This window comes from Fukomys damarensis, unplaced genomic scaffold (assembly GCF_012274545.1).
Source record: "Fukomys damarensis isolate Sample0158 unplaced genomic scaffold, DMR_v1.0_HiC HiC_scaffold_27, whole genome shotgun sequence".
NCBI lineage: Eukaryota > Metazoa > Chordata > Mammalia > Rodentia > Bathyergidae > Fukomys > Fukomys damarensis.
In genome coordinates this window covers 13,869,903-13,884,473 of record NW_022900939.1, presented here as the reverse complement: position 1 = coordinate 13,884,473, position 14,571 = coordinate 13,869,903, and the positions used below count along the sequence as shown (strand labels likewise).

General features: G+C 46.6%; 1 protein-coding gene across 9 annotated transcripts in view; it reads left to right on the top strand.

Annotated features, from left to right (window-relative positions):
- The window catches only part of Prr5l (proline rich 5 like), a 144,788-nt gene that overhangs the window by 107,780 nt on the left and 22,437 nt on the right, over positions 1-14,571 (top strand). For 7 of the 9 annotated variants that reach the window (XM_033756538.1, XM_033756539.1, XM_033756543.1 and 4 more), the window contains 2 exons: positions 303-351; positions 12,571-12,628. In XM_033756538.1, the coding sequence (XP_033612429.1) occupies positions 303-351; positions 12,571-12,628 (107 nt within the window). Of the gene's footprint in view, positions 1-302; positions 352-2,237; positions 4,151-7,219; positions 9,059-12,570; positions 12,629-14,571 lie in introns of those variants that run through there. The other 2 variants (XM_010612561.2, XM_010612560.3) reach the window with 2 other exon arrangements.

The following is a 14,571-nucleotide window of genomic DNA, read 5'->3' as shown; positions in this document are numbered from 1 at the left end:
ACCAGGTGCGCTGGCCTGCCTCAGCCAACTGTGTCAGATTAGAATTTCCTGTCGCTGTCCTAATCAGGTGGGCCACATTTGCAGGGTGACTTAAGCAACACATCTCCTAGGATTTCTTCTGCCCTGATGACACTGGGGGTGGAAGTATTACCAGGGTCTAGGAAAGCAAGCTCCCTCCTTAGGCCTGGCCCCAGTCCCTGTGCTGCTGCTAAGTATGTTGCCATTGTCCTATCCTGTACTGGGCACTGGTCACCTCCGGCTGAACCACCGAGGACTGTCTGACAGTGTTTCTCTCTCCCCAGGCGGCTGCTGAAGAGTGAACTTGGATCATTTATCACAGACTATTTCCAGGTAAGCGGGCTGGGGCTAAGCATCTGTCATTTCATACACCTGGGTCTTTGTACCCAAGGGGAGGCGAGACTCACACAGGATGGCCCTTCAGCCCCCACAGTGACACCTGCTGAGTCTCTAGTGCTAAGTAGCACTACAGAGGGGCAGTGGCTGTTACAGAGGGGGCCAGGTGAGTGCGGCTCTGTGGAGAGAAGAGATGACAGTCCCATGAGAAGTTTTTGGGTTCGTGGTGTCAGGATCCCTTTCTTTTCTTAAAAATTGTTGCCTATTTGGGTTATGTCATCTACTATTACCATAGTACTAGAGATTAACTCCAAGAGGGGCCGGCGATTTACCTCAGTGGCACCACACCTGCCTCACAAGTGTAAGGTCCTGAGTTTGATCCCCGGTACCCAAAAAAATTAAGTCCAAGAAGCTTTAAATATGTCATAATTCATTTAAATAATAATCCTGTTTCATAGAGGCATAAAGAACACTTTTTTGAAAAACAGCTTTTTCAGAATAAAAAGAAGTCGTAGGAGGAGCGGCATCATCTTAGGTGTTGTTTGCAAACCTCTGCGCATAGAAGAGAGCTGGATGCTCCTGTCTGCTCCGTGTTCAGTGTGTTCTGGCTTCGCACGCCCCTTAGTCTTGGGTATACTCTACTGTGTGGGCAGAGAGAAGGGAGAGAAAGACAAAGCAGCTCAGTACAACTGAGAAATGGTTTTGACCTTGAGGATCCCTCACCTGAGCCTGAGAGATGCCACACTTGGAGAACTGCTCTCTGAGGTCCCCCCACCCCTGCTGCCATGGTATTTAATTGCTGTAAGCAATGTGCCTGTCACCTGGTTATTTCTTGTCATGAAGCCCCCTGGTCTTTTCTGTCAAAGATAGAATTGGATTGGACAGTGTCACATCCCGCCTGCTTACACGCTATTGTCTTGGGGCTAATGAGTTCCAGGTTTCCACGTAGAGGACACCAGTCCACAGGCACAAGCCGCTTTCCTAAGTCTAATGAGAGGCACTTGGGGAGGTGTTGGATGACCCATGAGTAGCTAACTCACTGGGTGACATTTCAGTGAAATTTGAGCTCCCACTTCCTGCTCATTTGTTGAGAGGTCTTGGGCACGCTGCCTCCACTCCCTGTGCCTCAGTCTCCTCATCTATACAATGGGAATAAAAACTCAGCTTATCTTACAAGGACTGGAAACACAGCTTATCTTATAGGTGTGCTGTATGGCATACAGGAAATAACACCCCTACTGTTCATCAACAGCATAGGTAGTGGTCAGGATCATGGACCTTCGAGGTGGACCTATTTGGGGTCAGTGCCCAGCACAGCCATTTATGAGTTGTGTCACCCTGAACAAGTCGCTTTATTCCTGTGTTAAACAAGGGCAAAAGGACCTAGCTTTAGAGGGCTGTTGTGAGGACAAAGTTGTTTATAAAGTGCTTAGTGACTAGCAGAGTAAGAGAGAATAATGGTATTATTAAATTTATGTGGGTGCCCTCATGCTAGTCCACGGTGTAATCCATCCCTTTTAATGGCAAATATAAAAATGTATCAGGTCTTGGTTTCAGATTGGCGATATGATTTTGTGTCCGAGTAGAGCATGTATTTAAGACACTTTAAAGAGATTTTCAGTTTAAAAACACCACGGGCATCCTCTTACTAGTTTTCTTTCCAAGATTCAGGAAGTGTAAAGTTTCATGTGTATTTTAAAAGAATGACAAAAGTCAGTGGGTTAAAATGCTTGTGTGAACACACATGCACATGCAGGCACACACGCAGGGACACACACACACACACACACACACACACCAGAAAACAGCTCCTCAAAATCTGAACAAACCAAGAGCCAACAGAAGCCTCGAATTCACACAGGTCATCTGTCTCCACTGGATGGAAAACAGCTTCTGTCCAGGAAGAGAGAAGCATAAAGATGAAGAAAGACATAATTAGTCACAAATGTGAATCATTTTAGTTGCTCTTGACTCAAAGGCCACTCTCGGCCTCCTTCTCTTCCCTTGCTGTCTCTATTGCTTGATTTCAAAGCCAGCCCCAGAGAAGTGGATTTTCAATCCGTCCTGGAGAAACCTGCTGGGCCCTGTTGCCTTCCTCCTTGACCTTTGAAAGAGACAGCGTTCTGTGTGGTTTCAATCAGGTTTTAAATGTCAGTTGTGTTTTTTCTTTTTTTGGTGTTGGAGGGGCGTTTGGGTGGGGACTTGTTGATTTGGGAGCCTTGAGGTTTTCAGAGGTGGTTAATACTGCTTACAAAGCATGCCAGATACTTACAATCTAATAACCACTTGTCATTTCTTATCAGGAGCATCATCAGTGAAGCCGCTGGCTGAAATGTCGAGTCTCTCTCTAAGGGTGGAGGTGGGGTCGGGTTTTCATAATGTAGAATCTGAGGTTTTCCTTATTTGAGGTGCTAGACTGGAAAGAAGGTTCTCCTAGACAGTGTTACCAGAATGTAAGTTTTTGAGACTCTTGCAGGGGCGGAACTTTATGTTGTCATTTAAATCTTTGGTTCCCCACTGTCTGTAAGTAGATTCTTAGGAGAGTGGCAGGGATTGGCCGCCAAAGGTGCCTGAAATGGTTTTAAGTGACACATACAATGGCATTAAATAACATGGAAGCTTGTGGTCAGAAACTGTGGCCTGTTTTTACTTTTCCTTTAGCCCTTGTGTTCACGCCAGAGAGCATGTTGGACTGTGCCATTGTCTTTCACACTTTTCCAGGACTTAGAAGTCTTCCTTATTTAAGGGAGCAGGCCTTAAACTTGGTGTCTTCAGGTAGGGACATTTAGTTAGGGTTTTGTAACATTATTTTGCTGATATTGAGTTGATCATTGACATTCTAATCATGGCAACTGATGTTTCAATGTAGCAATATTTTAACTTTTATTTTTATTTCAATTTTATTTTAAAAATAATGTGTTGGTATATGTGGAGGATACAGACGTTCACTTGGGATAATGATAATATACCTATTGAATCTGGATCATTTTCACTCCCTCCTCCCCTCTCCTTCCTTTCCCTGTTCTCTTTTCCATTTTTAGAATTGATTTCCCTGTTTCTTAATGTGATCCTACTTATATTTTGCTATTTAATTGTTTGTATCTTTAATGTTGGAGAAACCATGTGGTATTTCACCTTCAGTGTCTAATGTATATGTTTTACACAGTGGTTTGATTTAAGAAAAATAGCACACTAAGAGTGTAAGAGAGTAGGCGGCCGTGGCTGTGGCCCCAACTGAGAAGGTGGTTGCAGGTGTAGGAAGCCTGGCCTCAGGCACTTCTTCAAAAGAAGTTGGTTCCGAAGCCCCTGGCTCTGCAGAAGAAACCTCCACACCACGTGGGAAATCCAGGCCCACAGAGGCAAGTTTAGCTTCCCATCTGGATTCCAATCATAGTCTCAGGAAGAAAAAGCAGATGTGGTTCCAGAAAGTTTGCTCCCTCTGCCAAGGAGAGGGAGAAAGGTACGGGGACAGATGACCAGAACCCAGGAATTGGAAGGGTAGCCCCAGAAGCCGGGAGCAGGTGCTAGGAAGGGTACAGAGTGGGCCCTTTGGGGTGCTGGGCTCCTGAGCAAGAGACTCAGGGCGGCCACCTCCAGGCACCTGCATTTAGCAGTCTGATCTACCAGCTCTGGGACCCCACCCCCCAACTCCGAGTTCACTAATGCAGCCAGCTCTATGGTTCTGCTTTTGCAGGTGAACATGTTCATTTTACAGCTTTAAAGAAAGATGTGCAGAAAGAATTTCCCCTGTGGAGATTAATGAAAATTACCTGGAGGCGAGGGCAGGGGAAAGCAGGTAGGAACACGGTGCTTATCTTGGGTCTGCACACAGAGAAGACAGGCTGTTTGATCTGCAGAAGGCAGGGTAGACTTCCATGAGGCACTGGCCAGAAAAATCTCTGATATTTCCAGTATTGATTTTTTTTGTCTTTGCCTTCTGTCTGTTTTGAATTGTGCCCAGAGGGAAAATTGGGATCTCCAAGAGGAACTCTATATCCTAGTGACAGCTCTGAGGGATAATTGGTTCCTTATAACTTTTTGAAACTGATGACATGAAATGTTCTGCACTTTTATTGCCTAGTTGGACATCTTGGCCGTGCAGGATATTGGAGAAGGCAGGGTCTGCACTTAGATTCCTGACATTCTACATTTATAGGCTGTAAGGTTAGTTAAAAGCCTTTCCCCAGACCCAGAACATTTCATTCCTTTTGTTGGAACTTGAGTTTTGCTTGATACAGAAACTTGGCTGGAGTCAATGGCTTTGAATGGGTTAGTGCTGGGAAGAGTCATGCATGCCTGGTAGGGTTTGACATGTACATGTGTGTATGTGTGTTTGCATACACATGTGTGTGCACGTGTGTGCGTGTGTGTGTATATTTTCCCCCATTCGATGCTTCTATTTGCAAGGGTACCAGGAGGCCACGTTTCTCTGGATCATCACTGGAGGGAGTTGGGACTAATAGCCCATGGGGGGCAGCTGACAGAGTGGACCCATGTGGAGAGTCCTGGTCACTGTGGAGCTAACACTGAAGACAGTGCAGGGATATACCTGCATCTACATGGGTAACACAAGTATAGCATTAACTGGGGATCTGAATGGATGGCAGACTTACAAACAGGCCCGCGATAAATAAATACACATTGTAGGGACGCAGATAGGACTTGTTAAGAATGCAGGGGCAAGTGGGATGGAGAGAGAAGAGAGGGTGGAAATAACTTTTGCGAGTTCCAACTTCAAATTGAATAGAGGAGGAAGGTCTTGGCTCTACTTTGATCAGTTCAGAAGCTTCTATAATGAGCAGTATTCCCAAAATGGGAAAAAAAGAGAGAATTTGGTGGTCAGCAGGGAATATGGGGAGCGCCATATATACTCTGCTTTGAAGGCAAAATTGAGACCAGTATACACAGGGGTGTTGCACTCACAGAGCTAGGCTTTGGTGAGAAGGCAAGGGACAGGGGCACGGACAGGGACAGGGCGAGGATTGGCACGATGGATTTGGCCAGTACTTGAAAACAGGCAAGTGGAGATTGTAAAATAAGGAGGGTGTGTCTAGAAGATCTGGTGAGCACTCAGAGGAAGGAGGGGGCTGAGCCAGCTGGAGGCTGTGGGATGTGTCCCTAGGGGGCTCACACTCTTCCTGAAGGGCTGCCCACCCGCCGGCCATTATCTTTTAGCAGCTTTGCATGCTCACTCTCCTCTACCATGACTGGAATTTTGTGCAATTATTTCAATATTTTTTTTATTATACTTTTCTCACACTATGAAGCTGAATAGAAAAATGAGTCTTGCAATTGACAACCACAGACCTTAATATATTTGAGATAAAGATGAAAATCAATAGGCGTGCTGAAATAGAAAATCTGGAACCCTACTGGACTTAGACATTCACTTCTGAAAGAAAGGAACAGATAGGCACAAAACGCTGAAAATATATCACCCAAAGATGAGCTCTGAAGATGAGGTGTAATTAGGGGTTTTATAATCCTTTTGAGCTCTGGAAACAGAATTCTTCCTATATCATGTAAGTGTGTTGTCTCACATGTGTGCGTACTTTAAGCAACATATTATGTATGGAATTGGGTGATTTTTTTTTTTTTTTTTTGTAGATCAGGCAAGGAATGGTAAGAGCTAGGTCCAGGGCACTAAGTGGGAGTCCAGGAAGGCTTGGGAAAATCCTGGAACTGTGCTATTAAAATAAGTGGAAGCATTCAGCCATTCAGTGGCCATGAGAAGTAAAGATTGTGCTGGGCATTTGTGTTCAACATGGAAAGCAACAGAGAAGCTTCCTGTGAGTCTTCTTAAGAGTCATAAAGAAGACAACAACAGGAGGAGTAATAGCCACCGACATTTTCCAGTACTCATGCCAGGCCCTGGTCCGAGCCAGTGGTTCTCAAAGTGGGGTTCCTGGCCCAGCAGCTTCAGCGTCACGTGGGAACGAGTCAGGCACATTCCAAGGGCCTGCATTAGACCAACTGAGTGTGGAATGTTGGGGGCTGGGGCCCAGAAGTGTGGGATTTAAAGAGCTTCCATGAGTCTGAAGCATGTTCAGGTCTGAGAAGACTATGCATATTTCCTGCACTCACTCATGTATTCTTGACAACTGTGAGGATGATTCTGCTGTTTTATCCTACAGATGCTACCACTGGGGGTCAGAGGAGGGAGTTCTTTGTCTAAGATCACAGTAAAAGATAGAGCAAAGATCTACCTGGGTCATGTGGCCACAGCACAAAAGTCTCTTGGATTTTGCTGGAAATGTTAAAATCCCCTAAGAGCATCTCTTGCATAAAGGACTCAGGAGTTTCAGGGTTATTTTTGGATTTTTTTTTGGGCGGGGGTATCTAGCAAGTCAGATGTGGGCTGTTTTTGTTTGCTTGTAAGATAATTTCTTTTACATTCACCTTTATCACTGTCACTGAAGTGGTGCTAAGTGAAGAATTAGCATAAATATCAAGTTTCTGACTTTTGAAGTCCCTTGGGAATTTCTCTCTGGTCTCATCGTACCCACCCACACTGGGACTGCTTTATTAGGAACTCTCTGGGCCTGGGGGTGAATTATGCTTGTGAGGCTCTTTATGGCTCATCTAGGAAGCCAGCCAGGTTCACAGGAAGTGCAGACATCCTTAGAGATGGTGGCTGCCTTTCAGAATCACAGAGGGACAAATGGAGATGACCATGCTCTCCACCATGGAGTTTTTGCCAATAACAGGAACTCTGGAAGACAGCGACATCTCTGGAAACACAGTGCCGGAGTGGAACTGGAAACAGGAGTTCTCAGTAGGCAGAGCAGCTCCGTTCTCAACCCCTCTGGGGTAGGAAAGAGCGTCTCATTTGGGAATGCGACATACCTGGGAACCAGGTGTTCCACTGGCCAGGCCCTGCATGTGGTTAAGTGCAGGGGAAGGAGCTGGAAAAGCACTTCTGGAAAGTGAGAAGCTGGTAGCAGGCTGGGCAGCAGAAATAACCTAGGGAATGGAACTCTTGTGGTAGAACCTAGTTACATTGCTGGGGTTGCTGCTGAACATCAGCTCTGAAGTGCAAGTGGAACCCATCTATTTCCCCTTGTGGGCAAGGACACAAGAAACTGTTCCAGAGCAGGACATAGCACCATAGCTGAAAGCACTGACTCTTCTGCCAGGTAGGGCTGGATTCCAATCCTAGCTGGAACGCTTCTTGGATATGTGGCTTGAGGCTTGTTATTTAACTCCTCCGAGCCTCCATTTCTTAGCAGTAACCTAGTTGCAGTTGTGCTGCCTACTTCGTAAGGTTGATGTGGTGAGATGCCGTATACTAAGCACTTAGTGTATGGTGAGTGGTCGACAAACAATAGCTGGTTGTATCTTAGTATATTTCATTGTGAAGTAAGCCAGAGGTTACATTACAGTGGGGGAGAGATGGGCTTTGGGTTCAGACTAACCAGGCCCCAGGTCTCCTATCACTTTTCCTGGTTGCTCCTCTGAGATTCGTTTGCTCCATGGGAAAAGGAGATAGATTCATGGCAAAAGTAAAATGAGATAACATGAGAAAAGTCTCACACAGCTCCCTACAGAGTAAAAACCAATGACCACTTCCCTTGTGATTCCATCCTCCTCCTCCTCAGCAGTGCTGATGCTTTGGAAGCTGCCTAAGCATTTACAGAGTTCCCGCTTGGTAAGGAAAGCTCTTCCCGTGGAGAAGACAGGGCTGGTGCGATTCCCCTCTTTCTCCCACTCTCTCAGTTACCCTGATTTCTGGGTCCCTCTGATCGAGTTGGGGAGGTGGCATACACTGTTCACAGGCCCCACACCACAAATGTCCACCCTCACCACCTCTCCCCTGCTCCCTCCAGCCCACCCTACATGCTACCCAGGACGAGCTGGGTCTTTTCTCCCCACTAAAAGCTGAGTGATTTCCGAAACATCCTTGCTTGCATTTTTCTCAACAGAGCTTTGTTTTTCCATTTGCAGCCCATTTGTGTGTGTGTGTGTGTGTGTGTGTGTGTGTGTGTGTGTGTGTGACTTAGAAGGTGTCAGCTGTTCCTTTCACTTCCGGACCCCTCTGGCACTTCGTTAAAGCGCTCCTCAGGCCACATCTGAGTTCACTGATGGGTGGGGGAGGACACAGTAAGTAACAGCCGGGCCCTGTTCCAGGTCCCAAGTCATTTCCTAGGTGGCTACCCTTTCATGAACTGTTTCTTGGCGTGAAGCCTTCCGGCTGGGGAAGCAGAGGAGTTGGTGTCTCCAAGGCAAGCGGAAGGGCAAGAGAAAAGTGGAGTCTGCTCCAGCCCTGTGACCACCCGGCTCCACCACCACTGCTCATCAGCAAACATTGACTGTACTTAGAACCTGAGCGGGTCACAGACTTGTCATGGGATGGGGGTGCTGTGAGGAGAGGTCTAGGAAGAGCAGACCCTTAGACAGCTTCCTGAGCTAGGCTAGTTTTCCTTCTTCCCTTCCTCTCTCGAGACCTTCAAGCAGGTGTGAAGAAGCCCCGAGGATGTGTAGGTGAGCATCTCCTTGGGTTTAACAACCAGCAGTCAGAGTGAGCTGCACAGTTTGCAGGGCCCAGGGCTAACTGAGGATGTGCTGGCTGGGGCGAAGAAGTCTGTCTCCCCTTTTCACAGGCTTACCACTGCTCCCTACAGAGGACCGGGAACTGCCAGGTGGTACAAGCTCTGCACTGCACCACATAGATCCCAGTGGACAAAAAGGCCCACTGAGTCACGGGGTAAGGATGCTGTCACCACGTCTCTGCTCAGGACACTGGAGACACAGCCCAGCCCTGACCCTACCTGCACCACGCTTCGGCCTGCTTCAATATGACCCCACTGACACCTCATGGGTAGGGTGACGTCGGTAGTAGGAGTGAAGGGGTATACAGCGGGCCACCTGGGTACAAGGGCATGAAGAGTGGGTGCCTGAAAACCCTTCCCAGCAGACAGGAAGAGGCAGGATGAGGTAAAGCTGAAGCTCCAAGCCCCTAGTGCCCGACACACTGTCCTATCAGACTTCATCCATGGAGCACAGATGAAGGCACAGGAACTGAAGACGGCAACTGCAGAGAGTTGAGCCCCCAGAACCCAAGGCCCTTGGGAGCGCAGGGGCATTCAGAGCCCAGGACCCGTGTGACCGTGGTGTCTCTGGAGAAACTGTCAGGTCAGTTTGAGGCCTAGTGGAGAAAGGGCAGGAGCAGACCCACCAGCCCCGCCACAGACAGACCTGATTGCTGGTATGTGAACTCCAGAGGGCCCAGCTCCACGGGGCCATGGCAGGCAGTTCTCCAAAGGGCTGGAGGAGGGTGACCCCTGAGATCCTCACTCCGACAGCGTGTGTGCTGCATGGGAGATGGAGACGAGCAGTGGTGTGTCAGCCTCGCTCCTGTTGTTCTGTTAGGATTTCAGGCTGGGGAGGACCCCAGTTCTAGCCACTGTGTGACTAACTGTAAGAGAGATGCAAGAAATCACAGGGACATTAGAACTTTCAAGCTGCTTTTACACTTGATCTTAGCCAAAAGGCCGAGAAGCGATCAAGCTGCTTTTAAAGAGGCTCTAGCTTCTTGGAAAATGGATCCACTTAAATATTACTGAAACTGTGCATGAAGAGTTCGTGTTGACTACAAGATTAGGCCTAGGGGAACAAAATCTCACTTTGTGTCCAGGCCAGCGTCTAATTCACTATGCATCTCAAGCTGGCCTTGAGTTCATGATCCTCCTGCCTCATCCTTCCCAGTGCTGGGACTATCGGCATGTATCACCATGCCTTCCTCCACCTTTAAACTATAGATAATTTCAGTGATGAGGAGCATTTCAGTGACATGATGACAAGCACATTGAGGAGGGAATCTCTGTTACATTTGGAGTTGTGTCTCAGAAGCATGAAGTTGAGGGTTGGCAGTGTGGCTTTGGAGAGGTCTGGGACACCAACAGAGACATCAGAGATGGTGAGAAAGATGACACGTGCCTGGAATGCAGTGCCAAGGGGACCCTCTGAGAAGCTCGCCTGGACTGGGTGAGAGAGTGACCTGGGCAGAGATGCCAGGTTACATCTTGGACTTGTGATCAGGAAAAGGGTGTGTCCTCATCACAAACTTGAGCAACACTTTCCTGTCTGGCATAGCTGTCACAAGATCTGACAGCCTAAATTGGTGCTGGCTGTTCATGGTAACTGCCTGTCACTTCTGTTGATGCACTTCGGCACAATGTCAGTCTTACTTGGATTTTGGGTTTCCATGTGCCATCTTGAAACTAAGTAGTGGCCGATTACTTTTTGGACTGAGTTTCTGTGTACCAGTCACAGAAATGTGATAAAGTATCTTTTAAGTGTATTTTTATTAGTACATGTTAATTTTAATAAAATGCTTTGTTAAGCTTTGATCATATCCGTCCCTTGGATAAAATATCATTTTTAAGGGGAGGGGGTAGTACTGGGGATTGAACCAGTGGCCAATGTATTGAATTACATCCCCAGTCCCCCTTTTTTTTGGTACCGGGATCAAACTCAGGACCTTGCATTTGCGAGGCAAATGGCTGCACCCCTGAGCTAAATCCCCAGCCCCCCAAGTCCCTTTTTTATTTTAGTATCTTGCTAAGTTATTAAGTTCCTGGGGCTGAGCTGGAACTTGGATCCCCTTACTTCAGACTCCTGAAACTGCTCTGATGACAGGCATGTGCCACCACACCCAACTTTGGGAAGATCTCTTATTAATACATTTGATAAAGACCTCTTCCTTGCTGACTTTCTTTACCTCCTCCTCCTCCTTTTGTGAAGAAGCTGGTCTGAGATAGCAACTTTTACCATGACCACTATCCCCATTAATTACTAAGGACGTATCATACAGTATGTGTACTGATAATGATTTGTTGTTGCAAAAACTTTATGAATTGCTTAAGAACTTGATAGTATGCCATTTTATGGACAGAGAACTCGAAACTCAAGGAAATTACACAGCTAGAAAGCAATGAAGCCTAGGGGTGCGGTTGAATAGGAGAAATAGCTTCTGATGTTCTGTAGCACAGTTGATTATCGATAACACCAATTAACTGTATATTACACAATAGTTGAGAGGATTCTGAATATTCCAAGCACAAAGAAATGATAAGCGTCTGAGAAGACAGGCATGCCAGTTACCATGGTCTGGTCATTACACATCATATGCACATATTGAAACGCCACACAGTACCCCATGCATATGGACAATGACTACACATCAATGAAAATATATATGCTTAAATCAATTAAAAAGGAAATAGAATGAAAATAAATGGGATTAAAAAGAAAAACAAAGTAGCCACGCAGGTACTTGGACAAGTACAGGTTCTTTCTAGCCTGCTATGCATACTCTTCCTGTCATCTGAATAGGGCTTCAAGGTTTTGTAAATGCTGCTGCTAAGGAATGTGCTGGTGTTCTGTAAGCACCGACCACCATTGCCTCCAGTTCCCCACAAGCACCTTTGGCAACAATACGGTGACTACAGAGGCATCAACCCCTCACTGAATGTGGAGCTTCTGTCGCTCACAGAAGGGCTGCTTCATAGCTTGGAAGCGGCTGTAGCTCTTTGAGGAAATGAAGGGGTCTGGGTGGGAAGACTTCCTGGGAGGCAGCAGAGCAGAGCGGAGTGAATTTCTGGAAGCCGGGAGCAGCTCTGCATCCTATGGGTGCGTCTCTTCGCTAGGATAATAACACTCACCTGACAGGACCAAATGGGGTGGAACAGAGGACACAAAGCCAATGACAGGTGTAGGATAGCCACCTGTTGTTAGCTGCAACTGCCAGAGGACTCAACATTACTCTCCCACCCCCCACAACACTCTCTGATGGACACACACACTGCTGGTTAAGATTCTTCATGCAGTCTCTTTCATGCTAGAATGAGAAACCCTAAACTTATCTTTAAACAAGTCAATTCATGCACAATTTCCCCTTGACTCAAGGCTCCTTTTGGGAGTTGAGAGCATCCAGGGTCTCAAAGACAGAGGGTGTTAAGCACAGCGAATTCAGTCACCCTGTGTCCTGCGTGGTCGGATGGTGGTTGCATTTGCTCATGGATCCTTTGCTCTTTGGCCATGGTATGTCTCATGGTCTTCTGCGGGTTTGACCTTCCAAGGGGACAAAAGGCTTCTTAAGACTTGAGGCACAACTAGCCCACGAGTACCTCGAACTCTGCTCTAGCTCATTGTGAGTGGAACAGGGCTGTCACACTCTGGAGTCCTCAACTCGTGTTCTTTGTTCTCTTTTGGCAGAACCAGCTTCTTGCAAAAGGACTGTTCTTTGTGGAGGAGAAGATCAACCTGTATGAAGGCAAGTATGACACAGGCCTCTCTAACTCAGCCTTTGATGTTTGGACAGCTGAGATGCTTCCATCCAAAACTGGTAGGCTCCAAGTGAATGAGTCATTCCTGCTCATTCCGTCCTCAGCCCAGCCCAGAGGCAGCACTGCAGTGCAAATCTGAGCTGTGGTTTGAAAGATGAAGTGGGATTGGGGTGGTTGCTCAGGAGACCTTGTTAAAGGATCTTAACATCCTGCGGGTCTTCTTTGAAGGGACATGTTAGACTCAGGATCCCGCCATGCTGTTCCCTTTGGTCTAAGCAGGCACCCACTCAATGGGGCACAATTTGGTAGATAAAGGAATACTTCTAAGATTTTTAGAAGCCAGTTCATAAGATAGAAAGGAACTGATGATTGGGGAGATGGTATGAAAGGCAACAGTTGGCTGGCCCTATGACCGCCAAGGGTCATGCTTAGCTCTCACCAATGTGGGGCCCAATCTTAGCTCAACACTTACTTTTTGGGTGACTTTTGGCAACTGCCAATTTCTGTGTGTTTCAGTCTTTGTCATTTTAAAGGTGATACAATAGGGTGAGGGCCAGGCAAACAGCTGGCATGACACTGTGCCTGGCACTCAAGAGGGACACGTGCTGGGGCCTCCTTTTCCTTTGCTTAATCCAGTGGCCTCTATCTCTAGATCAGATTTACTTCTGGAGCTGCACTTAATTATCCTGTCATCTCTTTTTCTTTCTTCCTATCTCTGGGAAAGAATCTAGTGTCCAAAACAGTGGCTGGTAAAAAGACAAAGTCAGAAGGAGAATGAAAAACTATGCTGGAGCGTTCCAGTGGTTGGCATACAGTGGGTGCCCCCTCCCCAAATCCTTTGGATGGCATAGAAGCTGATATTAACCTCTGACTATTTGAAATTGCATAAAGCTATGTCATTTTTCTCCCCTTAAATACATTTATCAGGGCTGGGGCTTTAGCTCAGTGGTTCTGCCGCCTGCCTCACAAGCACAAGGACCTGAGTTCAATCCCCGGTACCAAAAAACAAAATACATGTATCTTGTGGGGTTCCCTCCACCAACCACATAAAACCCACTAAAGCAAGGCCTTTGAAATTTTTTAAAATCAAGGTTAAAAAAATATATAAAATGTACCCTCTTAGCCATTTCACAGTTCAGAAGGGGTGACTGTATTTGCATTGCTGTATAACAGATCTACAGAGCTTGTTTAATCTTGTGAGACTAAAATTTCAAATTGACTGAACACCTCCACGGCCCCTGATAACCACCATCAACATTTTTGTTTCCACAATTTTAATTTTTGCAGGTATCTCATAAATGTGGAATCACGTGGTATTTGTCCTTTTGTGACTGGCTTATTTTATTCAGTGTAATGTTCTCAAACTTCATGATTTCCTTCTGTTTTCTAAGGTTGAATAATGTTACAGAATATGGATGTACAGGTTTTTTCAGCATCTATTCATCTGTCAGTGGAAGGATCTTATTCCAAGTCACTGGCTTTGGCCAGGAACTTAGTGGTTCTCTTGCATCTTGCATTCAGGCTGAAGACAGCAGCCTAGTCAAGAAGCGAGGGAACAAAAGGCATTGTCTCTGGCCACATTAATTGTATGTCAGTCAAGCCACCTGTTGAAAAAGGTACTGAATAAACTGAAACAAAGGTACTGACTGAGCTTTCCATTCAAAGGCGAAGCTTGAATGTCTCATTCATCTTAATGCCTTAGGAGTAAAAGCTCAAGAAATAAGGGCCAGGAATTTATCTCAGTGGCACCATGCCTGACGCACAAAAGTGCAGGGTCCTGAGTTTGATCCCCGGTACCATATCTGTGCCCAAAGTGTGGCCAGACAGCGTGGGCCAGGGTCCTTTCCTAGGGTCCCTTCTGGTCCCAGGGTTCTGGGTGTGGCAGCCTTTCTATATAGTAGATGGGTATGTGGGGACTGTTTAGAGGACT